Here is a 19,920-nt window from a genome sequence, read left to right on the forward strand (position 1 = left end):
AGCTATTTGATAAACACCCATTTCTTAAAGGTACATCCACCTGACAGTAGGTCTAACATGGAGGGGAAATATACAGAAAAATGGTAAAACCCTTAGGAACATAGAAACTCCGAGAGATCTGGGCATGGAGGTCTACAGATCCTGAAGGTGGCAACACAAGTGGACAAGGTAGTCAAGAAAGCATACGGAATGCTTGCCTTCATTGGGCGGGACATCAAGTATAAAAACTGGCAAGTCATGCTACAGTTGGATAGAACCTTGGTAAGGCCGCACTTGGAATATTGTGCACAATTCTGGTCACCACACTACTAGAAGGATGTGGAGGCTTTGTAGAGGGCGCAGCAGAGGTTTACCAGAATGTTGCCTGATCTGGAGGGTGTTAGCAATGTGGGAAGGCTGAATAGACTAGGACTGTTTTCAACAGAGCGATGGAGGTTGAGGGGTGACCTGATCGAGATCTACAAGATTATGAGGGGCATGGATAGAGTGGCTGGGCAGGCACTCTTTCCCAGGGTGATGGGATCAGTCACCAGAGGCCAAAGGTTTAAGGTCCGTGGGCAAAGTTTAGAGGAGATGTGCAAAGCTGTTTTTTTTACGCAGAGGGTAGTGAGCGCCTGGAACGCGTTGCCAGGGGAGGTTGTGGAAGCAGATACATTAATGGCGTTCAAAAGGCACCTTGACAAACACATGGATAGGATGGGTATAGAGGGATAACGAGGCACAAGGACTTGCTGAGGGTTTTGGCAAAGATTGGTATCATGACCGGTACAGGCTTGGAGGGCCGAAGGTCCTGTCCTGTGCTGTATTGTTCTTTGTACCCCCCAAACTCTCACTCCCCTGGCTCCCAGTTCTGAGCAACATCTCAGCCCTCGAATGAGGAGAGAAATTGCATCAAGACCGCTCCCGGAGAAGGTTGAAATCAACTCAAGTTACACCAGGACTTTGCCAGTCCACCTGCCGCTCAATCTCCCATCACATTAACCTATATGGCTAAGACCACTGTGCCGAGGAGTAATAGCAGAGGCCCTGTAGCAGCATGAATGCATCAAACAGGCCACCATGGATCCCACAGCCCACCCATGTGAGTTCAACCTACCACGCCAACATTGGGCACTGCCAACCCTTTCTGCACTGGCCAATGCCTTTGTGCTGCAAATCAGCATAAGTGGGGCCTTGTATGGAGGCTGGACTTCAGCTGCCCCCACCTGCTCTCACCCCCCCACCCCCAAACAAAACAAGGACTCACATTGTTGGAGGCTGCCCCCGACAAAATTCAGCAGAGGGCTCGGAGAGCTTCATTTGATCACTGAAAGCAATTGTCTGGCTTGGTGATCGCTGCACACGCTAAAAAATGAATAATTGATCACTGGCCCTCTGCACAGTGGTTAGCACAGTTGCTTCGCAGCTCCAGGGTCCTGGGTTCAGTTCCGGGCTTGGGTCGCTGTCTGCGCGGAGTCTGCACGTTTTCCCTGTGTCTGCGTAGGTTTCCTCCGAGTGCTCCGGTTTCCTCCCACTGTCCAAAAGATGTGCTGGTTAGGTGGATTGGCCATGCTAAATTGCCCTTAGTTTCCAAAAAAAGGTTAGGTGGGGACTGGGTTATGGGGATAGGGTGGAGGTGTGGGCTTAATTAGGGTGCCCTTTCCAAGGCCCGGTGCAGACCGATGTATATTCTATGATCTTCTGGTTGAAGCAGCACCAGAATACGAAGTATTTCATTTCAGAGATGCAATTGCTGCTGTGCTTGTGCAGCTGCCATTCCATCAGCCTCTACTTTTTATTTATTTTCATCATTTTGGTGATAAAGCTTCCTCCATTTCATTTAACATTTAATTATTAAATAAAGTGTGGAAGATAGAGATTAGAATAACAACTGCTGTGACGATGATCAAGCATTCTTGTGCGATAAAATTGTGCACAGATGATGCATCTTAATTGTTCACAATCCCGAGGACCATAGGTATTCGGTCAGGTTTTCTGTTTCTCTGCTAACTAACCTGCGATTTTCTGCCTGTTCTTTTTTTTTAATGGTTGGAAATTGTGGCTGTGAAGTGGGAAACTAGCCAATATCTCTCTGATGGTTTACCTCCAATTTCTAGCTTTCTCTTCGTGAGCAGGTCGTTACATGTCTGCACAAGCTTGATTTGTTCTGATGAATCTTCGGGAGGATAATGAGGAATTTTTCAAATATGATTATCATTGCTTGAATGAACGGAGTATTTGAAGGTGTTGCGAGCAAATTCCAGCAAATCCCCCATTTTAAAAAAAAAAAAGGTCTTAGATTTTGCATTCAAATTCAAAGTTGTAAAGGTAGTTGCAAGAGAGAACTGGGATAACTCTTGACAATGACCATTGATTGGCGGAATGATAGCACAGTGGTTAGCACTGTAGTTTCACAGCACCAGGGACTCTGGTTCGATTCTTGGCTTGTGTCACTGTGCGGAGTCTGCACATTTCCCCCTGTGTCTGCATCCCAAAAGATGTGCTTGTTAGGTGAATTGGACATTCTGAATTCTCCCTCCATCCACCCGAACAGGCGCCAGAGTGTGGCGACTAGGAGATTGTCACAGTAACTTTATTGCAATGTTAATGTAAGCCTACTTGTGACGCTAATAAAGATTATTATTATTGTCTGATTTACATCACCACAGTGCATTATTAACAATGTGAGGATGAAATAAGTCACCGTCTGCTTGCATCTTCGAATGGCAACATATCTATCTTTGATTTTGTATCTCTTCAGAATAATGCCAACTGTTAAACACTACTTTAGATTGATCAAGAGTTCATAAAGCTGTATGGATTGAAAACAAGAGCCAGGCGCTAGTCATTGGTTCAATTTGCTCATGGCCCATAAAGATAGACTGGTCACCTTATTTCACAAGCTAAAACAATTTAATTGTGAGCGGCACGGTAGCATAGTGGTTAGCACTGTTGCTTCACAGCTCCAGGGTCCCAGGTTCGATTCCCAGCTTGGGTCACTGTCTGTGCGGAGTCTGCACGTTCTCCCCATGTATGCATGGGTTTCCTCACAAAGTCCAAAGATGTGCAGATTAGGTGGATTGGTCATGCTAAATTGCCTTTGGTGTACAAAAAGGGTGAGGTGGAGTTGAAGTGTGGGCTTAGGCTGCCCTTTCCAAGGGCCGGTGCAGACTCGATGGGCCGAATGGCCTCCTGCCCTGTAACTTCTATGATATAGTGCACAAGACTTGGCCAAGTCCAAGATCACATAAGGCTTCTGATGGGTAGCCTTAGATAAACATTGAGTGAGCCGAAAAAAGTCCTGTTAAATGAATTTCTAACAAAATTGTTAAATCTCCTAACCTCTTTCAATTCAATTATTTTTTTATTTAAAAAAAAAAAAAAATCTTTTTATTGGCATTTCTCATATTTATAAACAGTTGTACATATACACATCACATTTTTCTCGCCTGCTCTAATTTCCTTTATTATACAGAGATTTAGTTTGTCATTTGTTTAACTGGCCTTACGTGCCTTTTATTGCCCTCTGGATCGGTCTATGGTTCCTCCTAATAATAATAATTAAAAAAAAATTCTTATTAGGTTACTCCTCGTTGTTGGCCTCAAACAGGTTTTGGAACAGACCGACAAACTGCCCCCAAGTATCCAGGAAGCCTTCCTCTGACCCTCGGGTGGCGTACTTCATCTTCTTCAGGTGGAGAAATTCCGATAGGTCAGCGAGCCAGTCTGCAGCTGTGGGTGGTGCTGCCGATCGCCAGCCGAGCAGGATTCTCCAGCGTGCGATTAGGGAAGCGAAAGCAATGGCGTTGGCCCCCTTCCCCATGTGTAACTCTGGCTGCTCCGATACCCCGAAGATTGCCACTATTGGGCATGGCTTCACCCTCAGCCCCACAACCTTGGACAATGCCTCGGAGAAGGCTGTCCAGAACCCAGCAAGCTTGGGGCAATCCCAAAACATGTGGGTGTGGTTGGCCCGGCCCCTCTGGCACCGCTCACATTTGTCCTGCACCTCCGGGAAGAACCTGCTCATTCGGGTTCTGGTCAGGTGCGCTCTGTGCACCACTTTGAGCTGCATTAGGCTTAGCCTTGCGCAGGAGGAGGTGGAGTTCATCCTGCTCAGTACTTCGCTCCGAAGTTCCCATCCTACCTCTGTCCCCAGTTCGTCCTCCCATTTTTGTCTGATCTCGTCCAGTGGAGTCCGGGCTCTGTCCAGTAGCTGTCCGTATATTTTCCCACATAGCCCCCCTTCTCGTTGCTTGTGCCTATCAGGTCCTCTAGTAGTGTGCTTTCTGGGGCCCCAGGGTACCCCACTGTCTCTTTGCGGAGGAAGTGTTTTATTTGGTGGTGTCTCATTTCCTGTCCTTTTGCTGGTTTCCACTTCCTTGTCAGTTCGTCTAGTGTCGCCAGTCTGTGCCCTACGTAGAAGTCCCCGACCGTCAATGTGCCCCCGTCCCGCCTCCATCTTTTGAAGGTGGTATCTTGCATGGCTGGGGGGAATCTGTGATAGCAGCAGATGAGGGCCATGGGGGACATTTTAGTTATCCCCAAGTGTTGTCTGAGCTGGGTCCATGTTCTGAGCGTGGCCGCAACCACTGGGCTTGTTGTGTATCTTGTTGAGGGGGATGGGAGTGCTGCTGTAGCCAGGGCCCGGAGGGCCATTCTTTTACAGGATACCTCCTCCATTTGTACCCAATCTGTGTCAGGTTCTTGTACCCATCCCCTCACTCGTTCTGCCATTGCTGCCCAGTGGTAGTATTGTAGGTTTGGTAAGGCCAAGCCCCCTTTGATTTTCCTTCTTTGCAGTGTCTGTTTTGGAATTCTCGGGTTCTTACCCCCCACACAAACGCCATGATTAGACTGTCTACGTTTTGGAAAAAGGCCTTGGGGACGAAGATCAGAATGGATCTAAACAGGAAGAGGAGCGTTGGCAGTACCTTCACCTTGATCGTCTGCACTCTCCCCGCCAGGGAGAGTGGGAGTGAGCCCCACCTTTGAAGGTCTCTTCTTCCTCCACCAGGCTGGGCAGGTTCCACTTGTGGATCTGTGTCCAGTCTCTGGCTATCTGGATCCCCAGGTAACGGAATCTGTTCTGGGCTGTTTTAAACGGGAGCCCCTCCAGCTCTCTTCCTCCCCCGTTTGGGTTCACTGGGAATGCATTGCTTTTACCCAGGTTAAGTTTGTAGCCCGAGAAGGTTCCAAACTCTTTCAGCATTTGCAGTATTGCCATCAGTCCCTCCTGTGGCTTCGAGACATAGAGGAGCAGGTCATCTGCATAGAGTGAGACTCTGTGCTCTGTCTCCTCTCCGGATACCCTTCCAGCGTTTCGCGTCCCGCAGGGCTATTGCCAGGGGTTCGATGGCTAGCGCGAACAAGAGTGGGGCCAGGGGGCAGCCCTGTCTTCCTCTCTGCAGCTGGTAGTATTTAGTGCTGGTGGTGTTAGTTCGGACGCTCGCTTTGGGAGCGTTGTACAAGAGCATCACCCAGGCGGTAAACCCCGCTCCGAGCCCAAACCGTTCCAGTACCTCGAGGAGGTATTTCCATTCGACTCTGTCGAAGGCCTTTTCTGCGTCCAGGGAGACTATCACCTCTGGTGTTCTCTCCCCAGAGGGACTCATTATTACGTTCAGCAGCCGCTGTGAGCTGCCTCCCCTTGACCAAGCCGGTTTGGCCCTCTGTGACCACCTCTGGTACGCTGCCCTCCAGCCTTTTGGCCAGGACCTTTGCGAGTTTGTTTGAGGTGAGGGACGCCGACAGTGTCCCTGCTGATTTCATCTATGGGAAGTGCACCCATCTCCAGCTCCTCAGAAACCGTGTTAGGGAACTGGAGCTGGAGCTGGATGAACTTCGGGTCATTCGGGAGGCAGAGATGGTCATAGATAGAAGCTTCAGGGATGTAGTTACTCTGAAGAATAAAGATAGATGGGTGACGGTGAGAGGGGCTGGGAGGAAACAGTCAGTACAAGGATCCCCTGTGGTCGTTCCCCTTAGTAACAAGTATACCGCTTTGGATACTGTTGGGGGGGACAACTTACCAGGGGTAAGCCATGGGATGCAGGTCTCTGGCACAGAGTCTATCCCTGTTGCTCAGAAGGGAAGGGGGGATAGGAGTACAGCATTAGTCATTGGAGACACCATAGTTAGGGGGATAGATAGGAGATTCTGTGGGAACGAGAGAGACTCGCGATTGGTGTGTTGCCTCCCAGGTGCCAGGGTGTGTGATGTCTCGGATTGTGTTTTCGGGATCCTTAAGGGGGAGGGGGAGCAGCCCCAAGTCGTGGTCCACATAGGTACCAACGACATAGGTAGGAATAGGGATGTACGGCAGGAATTCAGGGAGCTAGGGTGGAAATTTAGATCCAAGACAAACAGAGTTATTATCTCTGGGTTGTTACCCGTGCCAAGTGATAGCGAGACGAGGAATAGGGGAAGAGAGGAGTTGAACGCGTGGCTGCAGGGATGGTGCAGGAGGGAGGGTTTCAGATTTCCGGATAATTGGGGCTCATTCTGGGGTCGGTGGGACCTCTACAAACGGGATGGTCTACACCTGGACCAGAGGGGTACCAATATCCTGGGGGGGAAATTTGCTAATGCTCTTCGGGAGGGTTTAAACTAGTTCAGCAGGGGCTTGGGAACCTGAATTGTAGCTCCAGTATACAGGAGGTTGAGAGTAGTGAGGTCATGAGTAAGGTTTTAAAGTTGCAGGAGTGTACCGGCAGGCAGGAAGGTGGTTTAAAGTGTGTCTTCTTCAATGCCAGGAGCATCCGGAATAAGGTGGGTGAACTTGCGGCATGGGTTGGTACTTGGGACTTCGATGTTGTGGCCATTTCGGAGACATGGATAGAGTATGGACAGGAATGGTTGTTGCAGGTGCCGGGGTTTAGATATTTCAGTAAGCTCGGGGAAGGTGGTAAAAGAGGGGGAGGGGTGGCATTGTTAGTCAAGGACAGTATTACGGTGGCAGAAAGGACGTTTGATGAGGACTCGTCAATTGGGGTAGTATGGGCTGAGGTTAGAAACAGGAAAGGAGAGGTCACCCTGTTAGGGGTTTTCTATAGGCCTCCGAAAAGTTCCAGAGATGTAGAGGAAAGGATTGCAAAGATGATTCTGGATAGGAGCGAAAGCAACAGGGTAGTTGTTATGGGGGACTTTAACTTTCCAAATATTGACTGGAAACGCTATAGTTCGAGTACTTTAGATCGGTCTGTTTTTGTCCAATGTGTGCAGGAGGGTTTCCTGACACAGTATGTAGATAGGCCAACGAGAGGCGAGGCCGTATTGAATTTGGTACTGGGTCATGAACCAGGACAGGTGTTAGATTTGGAGGTAGGTGAGCACTTTGGTGATAGTGACCACAATTCGATTACGTTTACTTTAGTGATGGAAAGGGATAGGTATATACTGCAGGGCAAGAGTTATATCTGGGGGGAAGGCAATTATGATGCGATGAGGCAAGACTTAGGATGCATTGGATGGAGAGGAAAACTGCAGGGGATGGGCACAATGGAAATGTGGAGCTTGTTCAAGGAACAGCTACTGCGTGTCCTTGATAAGTATGTACCTGTCAGGCAGGGAGGAAGTGGTCGAGCAAGGGAACCGTGGCTTACTAAGGCAGTCGAAACACTTGTCAAGAGGAAGAAGGAGGCTTATGTAAAGATGAGACATGAAGGTTCAGTAAGGGTGCTCGAGAGTTACAAGTTAGCTAGGAAGGACCTAAAGAGAGAGCTAAGAAGAGCCAGGAGGGGACATGAGAAATCTTTGGCAGGTAGGATCAAGTATAACCCTAAAGATTTCTATAGATCGGTGAGGAATAAACGAATGACTAGGGTCAGAGTAGGGCCAGTCAAGGACAGTAGTGGGAAGTTGTGCTTGGAATCCGAGGAGATGGGAGAGGTGCTAAATGAATATTTTTCGTCAGTATTCACAAAGGAAAAAGACAATTTGATGAGGAGAATACTGAGATTCAGGCTACTAGACTAGAAGGGCTTGAGGTTCATAAGAAGGAGGTGTTAACAATTCTGGAAAGGGTGAAAATAGATAAGTCCCCTGGGCCGGATGGGATTTATCCTAGGATTCTCTGGGAAGCTAGGGAGGAGATTGCTGAGCCTTTGGCAACAGGAATAGTGCCAGAAGACTGGAGGATAGCAAATGTTGTCCCCTTGTTCAAGAAGGGGAGTAGAGACAACCCCGGTAACTATAGACCAGTGAGCCTTACTTCTGTTGTGGGCAAAATCTTGGAAAGGTTTATAAGAGATAGGGTGTATAATCATCTGGAAAGGAATAATTTGATTAGAGATAGTCAACACGGTTTTGTGAAGGGTAGGTCGTGCCTCACAAACCTTATTGAGTTCTTTGAGAAGGTGACCAAACAGGTGGATGAGGGTAAAGCAGTTGATGTGGTGTATATGGATTTCAGTAAAGCGTTTGATAAGGTTCCCCACGGTAGGCTATTGCAGAAAATATGGAAGCATGGGATTCGGGGAGATTTAGCAGTTTGGATCAGAAATTGGCTAGCTGGAAGAAGACAAAGGGTGGTGGTTGATGGGAAGTGTTCAGACTGGAGTCCAGTTACTAGTGGTGTACCACAAGGATCTGTTTTGGGGCCACTGCTGTTTGTCATTTTTATAAATGACCTGGAGGAGGGCGTAGAAGGATGGGTGAGTAAATTTGCAGATGACACTAAAGTCGGTGGAGTTGTGGCCAGTGCGGAATGATGTTACAAGTTACAGAGGGACATAGATAAGCTGCAGCGCTGGGCTGAGAGGTGGCAAATGGAGTTTAATGCAGAAAAGTGTGAGGTGATTCATTTTGGAAGGAATAACAGGGAGACAGAGTACTGGGCTAATGGTAAGATTCTTGGCAGTGTGGATGTGCAGAGAGATCTCGGTGTCCATGTACATAGATCCCTGAAAGTTGCCACCCAGGTTGAGAGGGTTGTTAAGAATGCGTACGGTGTGTTAGTTTTTATTGGTAGAGGGATTGAGTTTCGGAGCCATGAGGTCATGTTGCAGCTGTACAAAACTCTGGTGCGGCCGCATTTGGAGTATTGCGTGCAATTCTGGTTGCCGCATTATAGGAAGGATGTGGAAGCATTGGAAAGGGTGCAGAGGAGATTTACCAGAATGTTGCCGGGTATGGAGGGAAGATCTTATGAGGAAAGGCTGAGGGACTTGAGGCTGTTTTCGTTAGAGAGAAGAAAATTAAGAGGTGACTTAATTGAGGCATACAAGATGATCAGAGGATTGGATAGGGTGGACAGTGAGAGCCTTTTTCCTTGGATGGTGATATCTAGCACGAGGGGACATAGTTTTAAATTGGGGGGAGATAGATATAAGACAGATGTCAGAGGTAGGTTCTTTACTCAGAGAGTAGTAAGCGTGTGGAATGCCCTGCCTGCAACAGTCGTGGACTCGCCAACACTAAGGGTATTCAAATGGTCATTGGATAGACATATGAACGATAAGGGAATAGTGTAGATGGGCTTTAGAGTGGTTTCACAGGTTGGCGCAACATCGAGGGCCGAAGGGCCTGTACTGCGCTGTAATGTTCTATGTTCTATTTTCGCATCCACGTTCAGCAGTGAAATGGGTCTGTATGATCCGCATTCTGTTAGGTCTTTATCTTTTTTGGGTATCAGTGAAATTGTGGCCTGCGCCAGCGTTGGGGGCAGGGTGTCCCTTGCCAGTGAGTCCGCGGACGTGTCCCTTAGGTGTGGGTCCAGGACTGGTGCAAATCTTTTGTAGAAGTCCGCCGGGAACCGATTGTGTCCCGGTGCCTTCCCCGCTTGCATGGAGCTGATGCTCTCCATGATTTCTCCCAGGTCTATTGGTTCTTCCAGCTCTACCCATCTGTCTTCCCCCACATCTGGTAGTTCCAGTCCGTCTGGGAACAGTTTCATCCCCGCGTCCCCGTTGGGGGGGCCCGGAGGTGTACAGTCCCCGGTAGAAGGTCTCAAATGCCCGATTGACCCCCTTTGGTTCTGTTACCAGTTTGCCTCTTCTATCCTTTACCTGCGCTATTTCCCTTGTGGCTGCCTGCTTTCTCAGCTGGTGAGCCAATAGGCGGCCAGCCTTGTCCCCGTGTTCGTAGAAGGTCCCCCGTGTCTGACGGAGTTGGTACACTGCTTTCCTAGTGGATAGCAGGTTAAAGTCCATTTGCAGCTTTTTCCTCTCCGCCAGCAGCCCTACGGTCGGGGCCTCGGAGTATTTTCTGTCGACTTCCAGGATGGAGTCCACCAGTTGTTACCTGGCCACCCTCTCCTCCCTATCTCTGCTTGCCTTGTAGGCTATGATCTCTCCTCTAACCACGGCCTTCAGTGCCTCCCAGAACGTAGAGGGTGAGACCTCCCCGTTTTGGTTGTTACTCATGTAGTCACCTATGGCCCACGATGTTTTCTGACAGAAGGCCTTGTCGACCAGGAGGTCCGTGTCCAGCCTCTATGTGGGGCGTTGGGCACGGCCTGTCTCCAACCTCACATCCATGTAGTGTGGAGCGTGGTCAGAGATAACGATCGCGTAGTACTCAGTTCCCGTGATCCCTGGAACCACCAATTTCCCCACTGCAAAGAAGTGGATACGGCTGTATACCTTGTGTACTTGTGAGAAGTATGAAAATTCCTTCTCTCCCGGGTGCAGGAACCTCCATGGGTCTACCGCCCCCATCTACTCCATAAATGCTCCTAGTTCCCTAACCATGCCAGTCTTTTTCCCTGCTCTGGGGTTTGATCGGTCGGTCAGTGGGTCCTGTACACAGTTGAAGTCGCCCCCCATGATCAGTTGATGTGTGTCAAGGTTGGGGATTTCTGCCATGGTCTTCTTTATGAATTCTGTGTTGTCCCAATTGGGAGCGTACACATTTGCCAGTACGACCGATGCCCATTCCAGGACACCGCTGACCATGACGGGCAGCACGGTAGCATTGTGGATAGCACAATTGCTTCACAGCTCCAGGGTCCCAGGTTCGATTCCGGCTTGGGTCACTGTCTGTGCGGAGTCTGCATATCCTCCCCGTGTGTGCGTGGGTTTCCTCCGGGTGCTCCGGTTTCCTCCCACAGTCCAAAGATGTGCAGGTTAGGTGGATTGGCCATGATAAATTGCCCTTCGTGTCCAAAATTGGCCTTAGTGTTGGGTTACTGGGTTATGGGGATAGGGTGGGTGAGTGGCCTTGGGTAAGGTGCTCTTTCCAAGAGCCGGTGCAGACTCGATGGGCCGAATGGCCTCCTTCTGCACTGTAAATTCTATGATCCTATGACGTACTGTCCCCCTGGGTCCGTAACTGTCTTGGTTTCTGTAAACCTCGTCCTCTTACTCATTAATATTGCTACTCCCCTAGCCCTCGTCCCGTAGCATGAGTGGTATGTCTGTCCCACCCAGCCCTTCCTTACCAGCTGTTGGTCCTTCTCCATCAGGTGCGTCTCTTGTAGGTAGATTATGTCTGCTTTCAGGCTTCTTAGGTGGGTGAAGACTCTGGATCTTTTGACCGGGCCGTTGAGTCCCCTTACGTTCCAGGTAACAATCCTGGTGGGGGGGTTTTGACCCCCCCCCCCCGCCCTGCCGGTCCTGCAGTGTCACCCATACTTACCTGGTGGATGCGCCCCTGCCCTCCTGGGTTTCCCTTCGTTAGGGGGCTGTGCAAAATGGCCACATTCAAAATAATAAATTGAGGGGACGGTGAGATGTAAAAAAAAAAAAAATTGCAGGAGAGGAACAAGGAAGGTTGAATTTAAAAATTCTTATTTTGTCCTTGTGATCCTCTCCGTGCTCCGACTTTCAGGCCGTTTCTGAGCGATCCCCACACCTCCTCCACGTGCAGCTCACCGGGACCAGTCTCTCCTTTTTTACCCTCTTCCTCTCCAGCTCCGTGGATTGGAGCTTTGGCGCCTGGGCAGGGCCGAATTCACAGGGCCTAAGGATTTTTTTTGGGGGGGGGGAAAATTCCCCGGGAAACCCCCCCCCCCCCCCCCCCAAAAGCCGTGATTTTGTGGCTGTGCGGGAGTGTCTTTGCTGCGGCCTCTCCGTTTCCTTTCCTTTCAATTCAATTATAAAACTTCTTGTGTGTTATTTCAGTTCAAGCCCTCTATCAGTAATATCTGATTTTCAAACAATGGATAACATCTAACCTAACTTCGTACACTAATTATTTTGCCACTGAATATTGCTGTAGTGTACCAAGTGGAGAATGTGTACCTGCCTGGAAAGAAAGGAATCTCTTTAGAATAATACACAACATGGCATTGATAATTGGTAACATGATTGTTGTTACCGTACTCAAACTCATTACATGTTGTTGTTAGGCTTTGTCCACCTGGTTTTAATTTCTTGGAGATGTCGGGGAAGTTCAGAAGCTAATATTTGCCTCTACCATCTAACCACCAGTTGTTATGTGGCCTGGAGATGCATTTAGACTATGCCATTGTCTCTGATCACCTTTTGTCACCATTCTGGGATAAATATTTCAATACAATATGCTGTTTATGTATCTTAGTTAATGGAGGCAGATACTATTCCTCTTGCATATTATTAGGACAATTTTTTAATTTGAGTATGTCAAAGTGGCTCAGACAGTAACATTATCACCTCTAAGTCAGGACGTTTTGGGTTTGAGTTCTGCTCCGAATTGGGTACACAAAAATCTGGGCTAACATTCCAGTACAGTATTGAGAGAATGTTGAACTTCTGGATATCATAGAATAGAATCCCGACAGTGCAGAAGGAACCCATTCGATCCATCACGCCTGCACTAGCCCTCTGAAAGAGCACCTACCTAGGCCCACTCTCCCAATTTATCCCCATAACCCCACCTGACTGTTGGACACTAAGGGGAAATTTTAGCATGGCCAATCCACCCAACCTGTACATCTTTGGACTGGGGAGGAAACTGGAGCACCCGGAGAAAACCCACGCAGACACCCATGCAGACATGGGGAGAAAGTGCAAACTCCACCAAGACAGCCAGCGAAGGTTGGCACTGTGAGGCAGCTGTTGGACATCTGAGATATTAGGCCCCACCTCCCCTCTCAGACGAACATAAAATATTCCATGACGTTCTTTGGAGAAAAGCAGGGTAGTTACCTCCCATGTCCTGGGCAATATTCATATACCAGTTGACATCTGGTCATTATCGGAAGGCTGTTTGTCTCATCTTCTTGTGTGCAAATGGCTGCTGCATCTCTTTTTTTTCCCCTTTCCAATTAAGGGGCAATTTAGCGTGTCCATTCCACCTTCCCTGCACATCTTTGGGTTGTGGAGGTGAAACCCACGCAAACACAGGGAAAATGTGCAAACTCCACATGGACAGTGACCCAGAGCCGGGATCGAACCTGGGACCTCGTTGCCGTGAGGCAGCAGTGCTAACCACTGCGCCACCGTGCTGCCCTGGCTGCTGCATCTCTGACATTACAACAGTAACTACATTTCAAAAATACTTCACGGACTGTGAAGCATTTTGGGGTGTCCTGTGGTCATGGGAAGTGCTAAATGCATGTGAATCTTTCAGTCATCTATTTGTTCCTCTTTTTTCGAGTTTCTGATATGTCTTTTTGAAGCAGAGAAGGTTGAATCTATATGTTCTCCAACAATAGATGTTAAGTAAAAAATAAAGTCCCCATAGTCCCAGATGACCATAGGCTACTTTCCCCTTTGAGAGGGAGAACTAACTGGTGCTGATTTAACCTGAGGATCACCGCACATTAGGCGAGGGGCAAGATTGAGAAGATGGGCCTTCATGAATAACCTCAGCCGGCATGGAAATGACAACAAACTCTGAGTTTGTCATTTGAACAAAATGGGGAAATCCCACAGTTAAGTACGATCATTTTGTAGAGACAGTTTGAGGTGAATTATAAAACACTTTTATAAGTACTGTACTAAATAAGGAATTTAATTTATGTCGAAGTGGAAGCATTTTAGTCTTCAGATTGTCAGAATTTTAGCTGATTCGTACAAATCTTCCAACTTTTACAGAAGTTTTTGTTAATTGTATTTAGGTAACAAGGACCGAACTTGAAAAGCTAAAGTCTGCCTACAGACAGTTGGCAAAAGAAGCCACCACTGCCAAGGAAAAATATAAAGAAGCCCTTTCAAAAGGTAACTTTTAAATAGAAAATTGTTGCAGGATTTTATTTTCTAAAAATTACTGCTTTAATCTTTTTGATAATTTTTGCATGATCTTAGGCTAATTTTGCAATGTAAGATAACAATAGACTAATTCTGCAAAGTAAAATAACAATTTTTTTAAAGGGATCATAGGATCATAGAATTTACAGTGCAGAAGGAGGCCATTCGGCCCATCCCGTGGTGATCACCGGTTGCAGGCCGTAGATGGCATGACTTTGAAAGCAATTGGTTGTACCTCATAAATCTACTGCAATTTATTTGAGAAGATAACCAAAAGTGTGGATGAACATCATCCAGCAGTTTACTTGGAATCTTGGGAAGGCTTTTGAAGCAAACCATTTAGTCTCCTCAGCCTGTTGTGCTATTTAGTCCGATCACGGCTGATCAGTCACCTAACTCCATATATCCACTGTTGCCCATATTTTTGTTTTCTAGCCAAAAGGTATAATCTCATTCTTTAGAAATTGATAGAAAACATTTGTGAACAAACCATAGAAAAGTTGCGTGCAAAAAGAAGCCATTCTGCCCATCGTGTCCGCACTGGCCAAAAAAGAGAAAAAAGAAACTGGCTGCTCATTTTAATCCCACTTTCCAGCACCTAATCTGTAGTCTTGCAGGTTACAACACTACATATGCACATCCAGGTACCTTTTAAATGGGTTGAGCATTTCAGCTTTAACCACCAACTTAAGTAGTGAGTTCCAGGTGCCCACCGCCCTTTGAGTGAAAAAGCTTTTCCTCATGTCCCCTCTAATCCTTCTACCAATCACCTTAAATCTATGCCTCGGTAACTGACCCTATAGCTAGGGGAAACAAGTATTTCCTGCCTACTCTATCGATGCATCTTATAATTTTGTACACCTCAATTAGGTCACCCCTTAACCTCCTCTGCTCTTAAGGAAAATTATCCTGGCTTGTCCAATCTCTCCTTATAACTGCAAGTTTAAAGCCCTGCCAACATTCTTTTAAGCTCCGCTGCACGCTCTCCAGAGCAATTCTGTCCTTCCTGTAATGTGATGACGTGAATTGTACATACAAGGGCTGGTTTAGCACAGGGCTAAATCGCTGGCTTTGAAAGCAGACCAAGACAGGCCAGCAGCACGGTTCAATTCCCGTACCAGCCTCCCCGAACAGGCACTGGAATGTGACGACTGGGGGCTTTTCACAGTAACTTCATTGAAGCCGACTTGTGACAATAAACGATTTTCATTCATTTTCAATTCCAACTGTGGCCTAACCAGTGTTTCATAGAGTTCTAGCTTTTCATCCCTGTGTTTGCATTCAATATCTCGCCCAATAAAGCAACCTGCAACCTTCAAGGACCTGTGGACATGCATTCTGAGGTCCCTCTTGGAACCATAGAAAGGTTACAGCACAGAAGGAGGCCATTCTTCAGCCCATCTTGTCCATGCAAGCCCGAGGACACCCAGGTGCCCATTGTCATCCCACCTTCCTGTACCCGGTCCATAGCCTTGTCCACAGCACATACCGCAGATCCCGGTACTTTTAAAATAAGTTTAGGGTCTCTTCCTCCACCACCAACTTGGGCTGCAAATTCCAGATTCCCACTACCCTCTGCGTAAAAATGTTCTTCCTCATGTCCCCATTACATTTCTGCTACTTATCTTGAATCTATGTTCCCTGGTTCTAGAATTCTCCGCCAAGGAAACTATTTTATCCTGTCCGCTCTATCTCGTCCCATCATAGTTTTGTACACCTCAGTCAAGTCATCCCTCAACCTTCTTTGTTCCAAAGAAATAACCCCAACCTATCCATTCTCTCCTCAAAGCTACACTTTTCTAGCCCTGGCAACATTTTTGTTATGCTCTTCTGCGCTCTCTCCAGAGCAATTACGTTCTTCTTGTAATGTGGTGGCCAGAAATGCACACACTACTCCAGTTGTTGCCTCACCCTCCCTCAACCCCTCTCAATATCTTCCTGTTTATTGAGTATTCCCTTGTTTTGTTTTCCCTCCCCAAATGCATTACCTCACACTTTTCCGGATTGAATTCCATTTTGCCACTTTTCTGCCCACTCAACCAAACAACTGATATCATTTCGGGTGTTGACACCTACCCTCTTCATTATCAATTACACCACCAATTTTTGTGTCATCTGCAAATTTCCCAATTGTGCCTCCCACATTTAAGTCTAAATTATTAATATATATAACAAATCGTAAGGGCCCCAAGACAGCCCTGTGGAACACCACTGGAAACCGTTTTCTATTCGCAGAAACATCCATCGATCATTGTCCTGTTTCCTGATACTGATCCAATTTTGGATCCAGCTTGCCACCTTCCCCTGGATCCCATGAGATTACATTTTTCTGACCAGTCTGCCATATGAGATCTTGTCAAATGTCTTGCTGAAATCCATGTAGACCACATCCACTGCACTACCCTCATCAATTCCCCTTGTTAGTTCCTCAAAAGGTTTTATTAAGCTAGTAAGATACAATCTTTCCCCAACAAAACCACGACGACTATCCCTGATCAATCCATGTCTTTCCCATGTCTTTCTAAGTGACAGTTTATCCTGCCTCTCAGAATTGTTTCCGAGGGCAGCACAGTGGCGCAGTGGGTTAGCTCTGTAGCCTGACAGCGCCGAGGTCTCAGGTTCAATCCCAGCTCTGGGTCACTGTCCGTGTGGAGTGTGCACATTCTTCCCGTGTTTGTGTGGGTTTCACCCCCACAACCCAAAGATGTGCAGGGTAGGTGGATTGGACACGCTAAATTGCCCCTTAATTGGAAAATGAATTGGGTATTCTAAATTTATTTTTTTTAAAGAATTGTTTCCGATAATTTGCTGACCACTGAAGTCTATAGTTTTTTGGCCTATCTCTCGCGCGCTTTTTAAATAATGATACAATGTTCGCAGAACTCCAAAGCTCTGGGAACTTGAGCATCTCTTGAGCATCTGCTATTTTCTCCCTGGCTTGCCTCCAACAGTCAGGGAAAGACTCCATCTGGCCCTGGTAATTTATCCACATTCAAGGATTCCCGCACTTCCTCTCACTATGTGTATTGTATCTATTATTTCACACTTAATTAAAATGCCTACATAATTTCTCTCCTTAGTGAAGACAGAGAAGAAGTACTCATGAGAACCCTGCCCACATCTTCTGAATCAATGTACAAGTTATCATGTAAATCTCTGTGGCCCTACCTTTTCCTTAGTTATTCTCTTGCTCTTAATGTACTCGTAAAACGTATTAGGATTTTCTTCGATTTTGCCTGCCAATATTTTTTCATATCCTCTCTGCTTTTCTAATTTCAATTTTTACTTCACCCCTGTACTTTCCAAACTCCTTTAGACTTTCTACAGTATTTAAGATTTTTGTGATTGTCATGGCTTTTTTTTGTGCTTTATCTTGGCCGGTCTGATTTTGGACCATAAAAAGGCTCTAGATTTGGCAGTACCCTCCTTTTTCTTTGTGGACATATATCTACACTGCACATAGAATCTTGCCTTTGAATGCCTCCCACTTATTTGGCACTTTTTCCTTCCAATAGCTATATCCACTCCACTCTTGCCAACTCGCCTCTCAGTTTTTAAAATCTGTCTTCCCCATACTCCTGTTCTATCTTTGCTTTTCAATAATGATGATAAGTCTAACTATGTTACGGGCACTAACTCAAATCGTTCCCCATTGCTAATTCATCCACTTGACTAGCTTCATTCTGAATTCTCCGTCCGTGTACCCGAACAGGTGCCGGAATGTGGCGATAAGGGGCTTTTCACAGTAACTTCATTGCAGTGTTAATGTAAGCCTACTTGTGACAATAAAGATTATTATTATTTCCTCAGACTAAATTGCACCCCCTCTTGTTGGGCTTGTTACGTGCTGGTGAAAAAAGTTCTCTTGAATGCAGTTCAATAATTTTGCACCCTCTGTCCCCTTCACACTGTTTGTATTCGAATTGATATTAGGATGGTTGAAGCCCCCAACAATTACTGAAATATGTCTACATATTTGCTCTTCTAACTCCCTGCTACTATTTGGGGGCCTACAATGCACTCCTGGCAGTGTGGCTGCCCCTTTATTATTTGCTGCCCCTTTTTTATTTCTGAGATCAACACACATGGCCTCATTTGGTGATTAATTTCGTAGATTGTTCCTCCTCACAGCTGTGCTTGATTCTTTAATCAATAATGCTATGCCTGCACCCCTTTCTTATCTCCCTCCCTATCCAGGAATGTTATGCTGCCATTTTTGCCTGTCAAGCCAAGTTTCTGTCACAACACTGACATTGTGCTGTCATGTGTCTATCTGTGCCCTCAGCTCATTAGCTTGATTTGATTTGCGATGATCCATTTAACTCTGTCAAATTCCTGTGCTGCTTTATTCTCCCATTCCCTGCTTTGAATTTGCCCTCCAGTTCGGGAGGCGGTAGCATAGTGGAATTGTCACTGGACTGGTGATCCAGAGACCCAGAGGTGGGGACCCAGGTTTGAATCCCGCCACCGCAGACAATGCAAATTGAATTCAATAAATATCTGGAATTAAAGTTTAATGATGAAACCATTGTCGTAAAAACCCAGCTGGTTCACTAATGTGCTGCAGTCCGGCCTGATCTGGCCTGTATGTTACTCCAGATCCATAGCAATGTGTTTCACTCTTAAATACAAACTGAAATGGTCTAGCAAGCCTCTCGTTGTATCAAAATCGCTACCAAGTCAATAAAAAGGAACAAAAGTGGACTGTCATTGACTTAGGCACTGGAAATGACGACGGCAAACCCAGCCCTGTCGACCCTGCAAAATCCTCCTTGCTAACATCTGGGGCCATCAGTAGCAGCAGAATTGTATTCAGCCACAATCTGTAACCTCATGGCCCAGCATATCCGCACTCTACTATTGCCACCAAGACAGTGGCTCAAGCTTTATTGAAAAGGAAGGCACACCTAAAAATTAGGTGGCAACTTGATGAAGCTACAGCACAGGACTACATGCATGTCAAACAACATAAGCAGCAAGTGACAGACAGAGCTAAGCGATCCCACAATCCTGGAACTCCCTTCCTAATAGCACAGGGATGTTCCTGCAGCGGTTCATGAATGCAACTCTCCACCACCGTTTCAAGAACAATTAGGGATGTGCAACAAATGGTGGTCCAGCCAGCGAAGCCCACATCCCATAAAAATTAATTGAAAAAAAATCTTTGTTTTTTGCATGTGGGACTGGGAGTAATCCTGAGAACTGTTTTTCCAGCTCCTGCCTAGTTCCCTAATGTCTGTTTTCAGGACCTCATCCCCTTTCAAACCTCTACCATCCCTTGTGTGAAGAAGCAATTGCTAATTTGACTTTGAAATGTTTGACTCTAATTTTTAGATCACTGCATATACCCCAGTCCTAGACTCAGCTTGTGAGAGTAATTTCTTTCTCTGCCCACCTTGCGCGTCCCTCTTTACTATCTTGATAACTTTGATCAAATCACCAAGACCATTTAAATTCCATGAAATTTAACGCTAGTTCATGTAATCTCTCCTCTTAGTTTTAACTCTTGGAATTCACGTAACATTCTGGTAAAGCTACATTGCACTTCCTCCAAAAATAATCTATATTCTTCCTGAGGTTTGGTGCCCAGAATGGCACACACTGCTCTAGTCTGGTTAAACCAAGGCTTTGTATAGCTGAAACATGATTTCTAACTCATGTATTCTAATTCTCTAGATAGCCAACTTCACCAAGTCTGCACTTTTCAGCTTCTTTAATTGGGAGCCTCCCTCTGCCCCTATATTTAACGTTGGTGAACAGAACCGTGTTCAGATTCCAGTTGTTTGTCCCTTTGACTTCAGTCTTCCTGGGATTCCTCTTTTCATTCTGT

General features: G+C 46.6%; 1 protein-coding gene across 3 annotated transcripts in view; it reads left to right on the forward strand.

The window, feature by feature from the left end:
* Positions 1-19,920, forward strand: part of fer (fer (fps/fes related) tyrosine kinase) — a 414,420-nt gene that overhangs the window by 62,892 nt on the left and 331,608 nt on the right. For all 3 annotated transcript variants that reach the window (XM_072516399.1, XM_072516401.1, XM_072516400.1), the window contains exon 4: positions 13,961-14,060. In XM_072516399.1, coding sequence (XP_072372500.1) covers positions 13,961-14,060 — 100 coding nt within the window. The remainder of the gene's footprint in view (positions 1-13,960; positions 14,061-19,920) is intronic.

The sequence above is a fragment of the Scyliorhinus torazame genome, chromosome 9 (genome assembly GCF_047496885.1).
Source record: "Scyliorhinus torazame isolate Kashiwa2021f chromosome 9, sScyTor2.1, whole genome shotgun sequence".
In the NCBI taxonomy this organism is placed as follows: domain Eukaryota; kingdom Metazoa; phylum Chordata; class Chondrichthyes; order Carcharhiniformes; family Scyliorhinidae; genus Scyliorhinus; species Scyliorhinus torazame.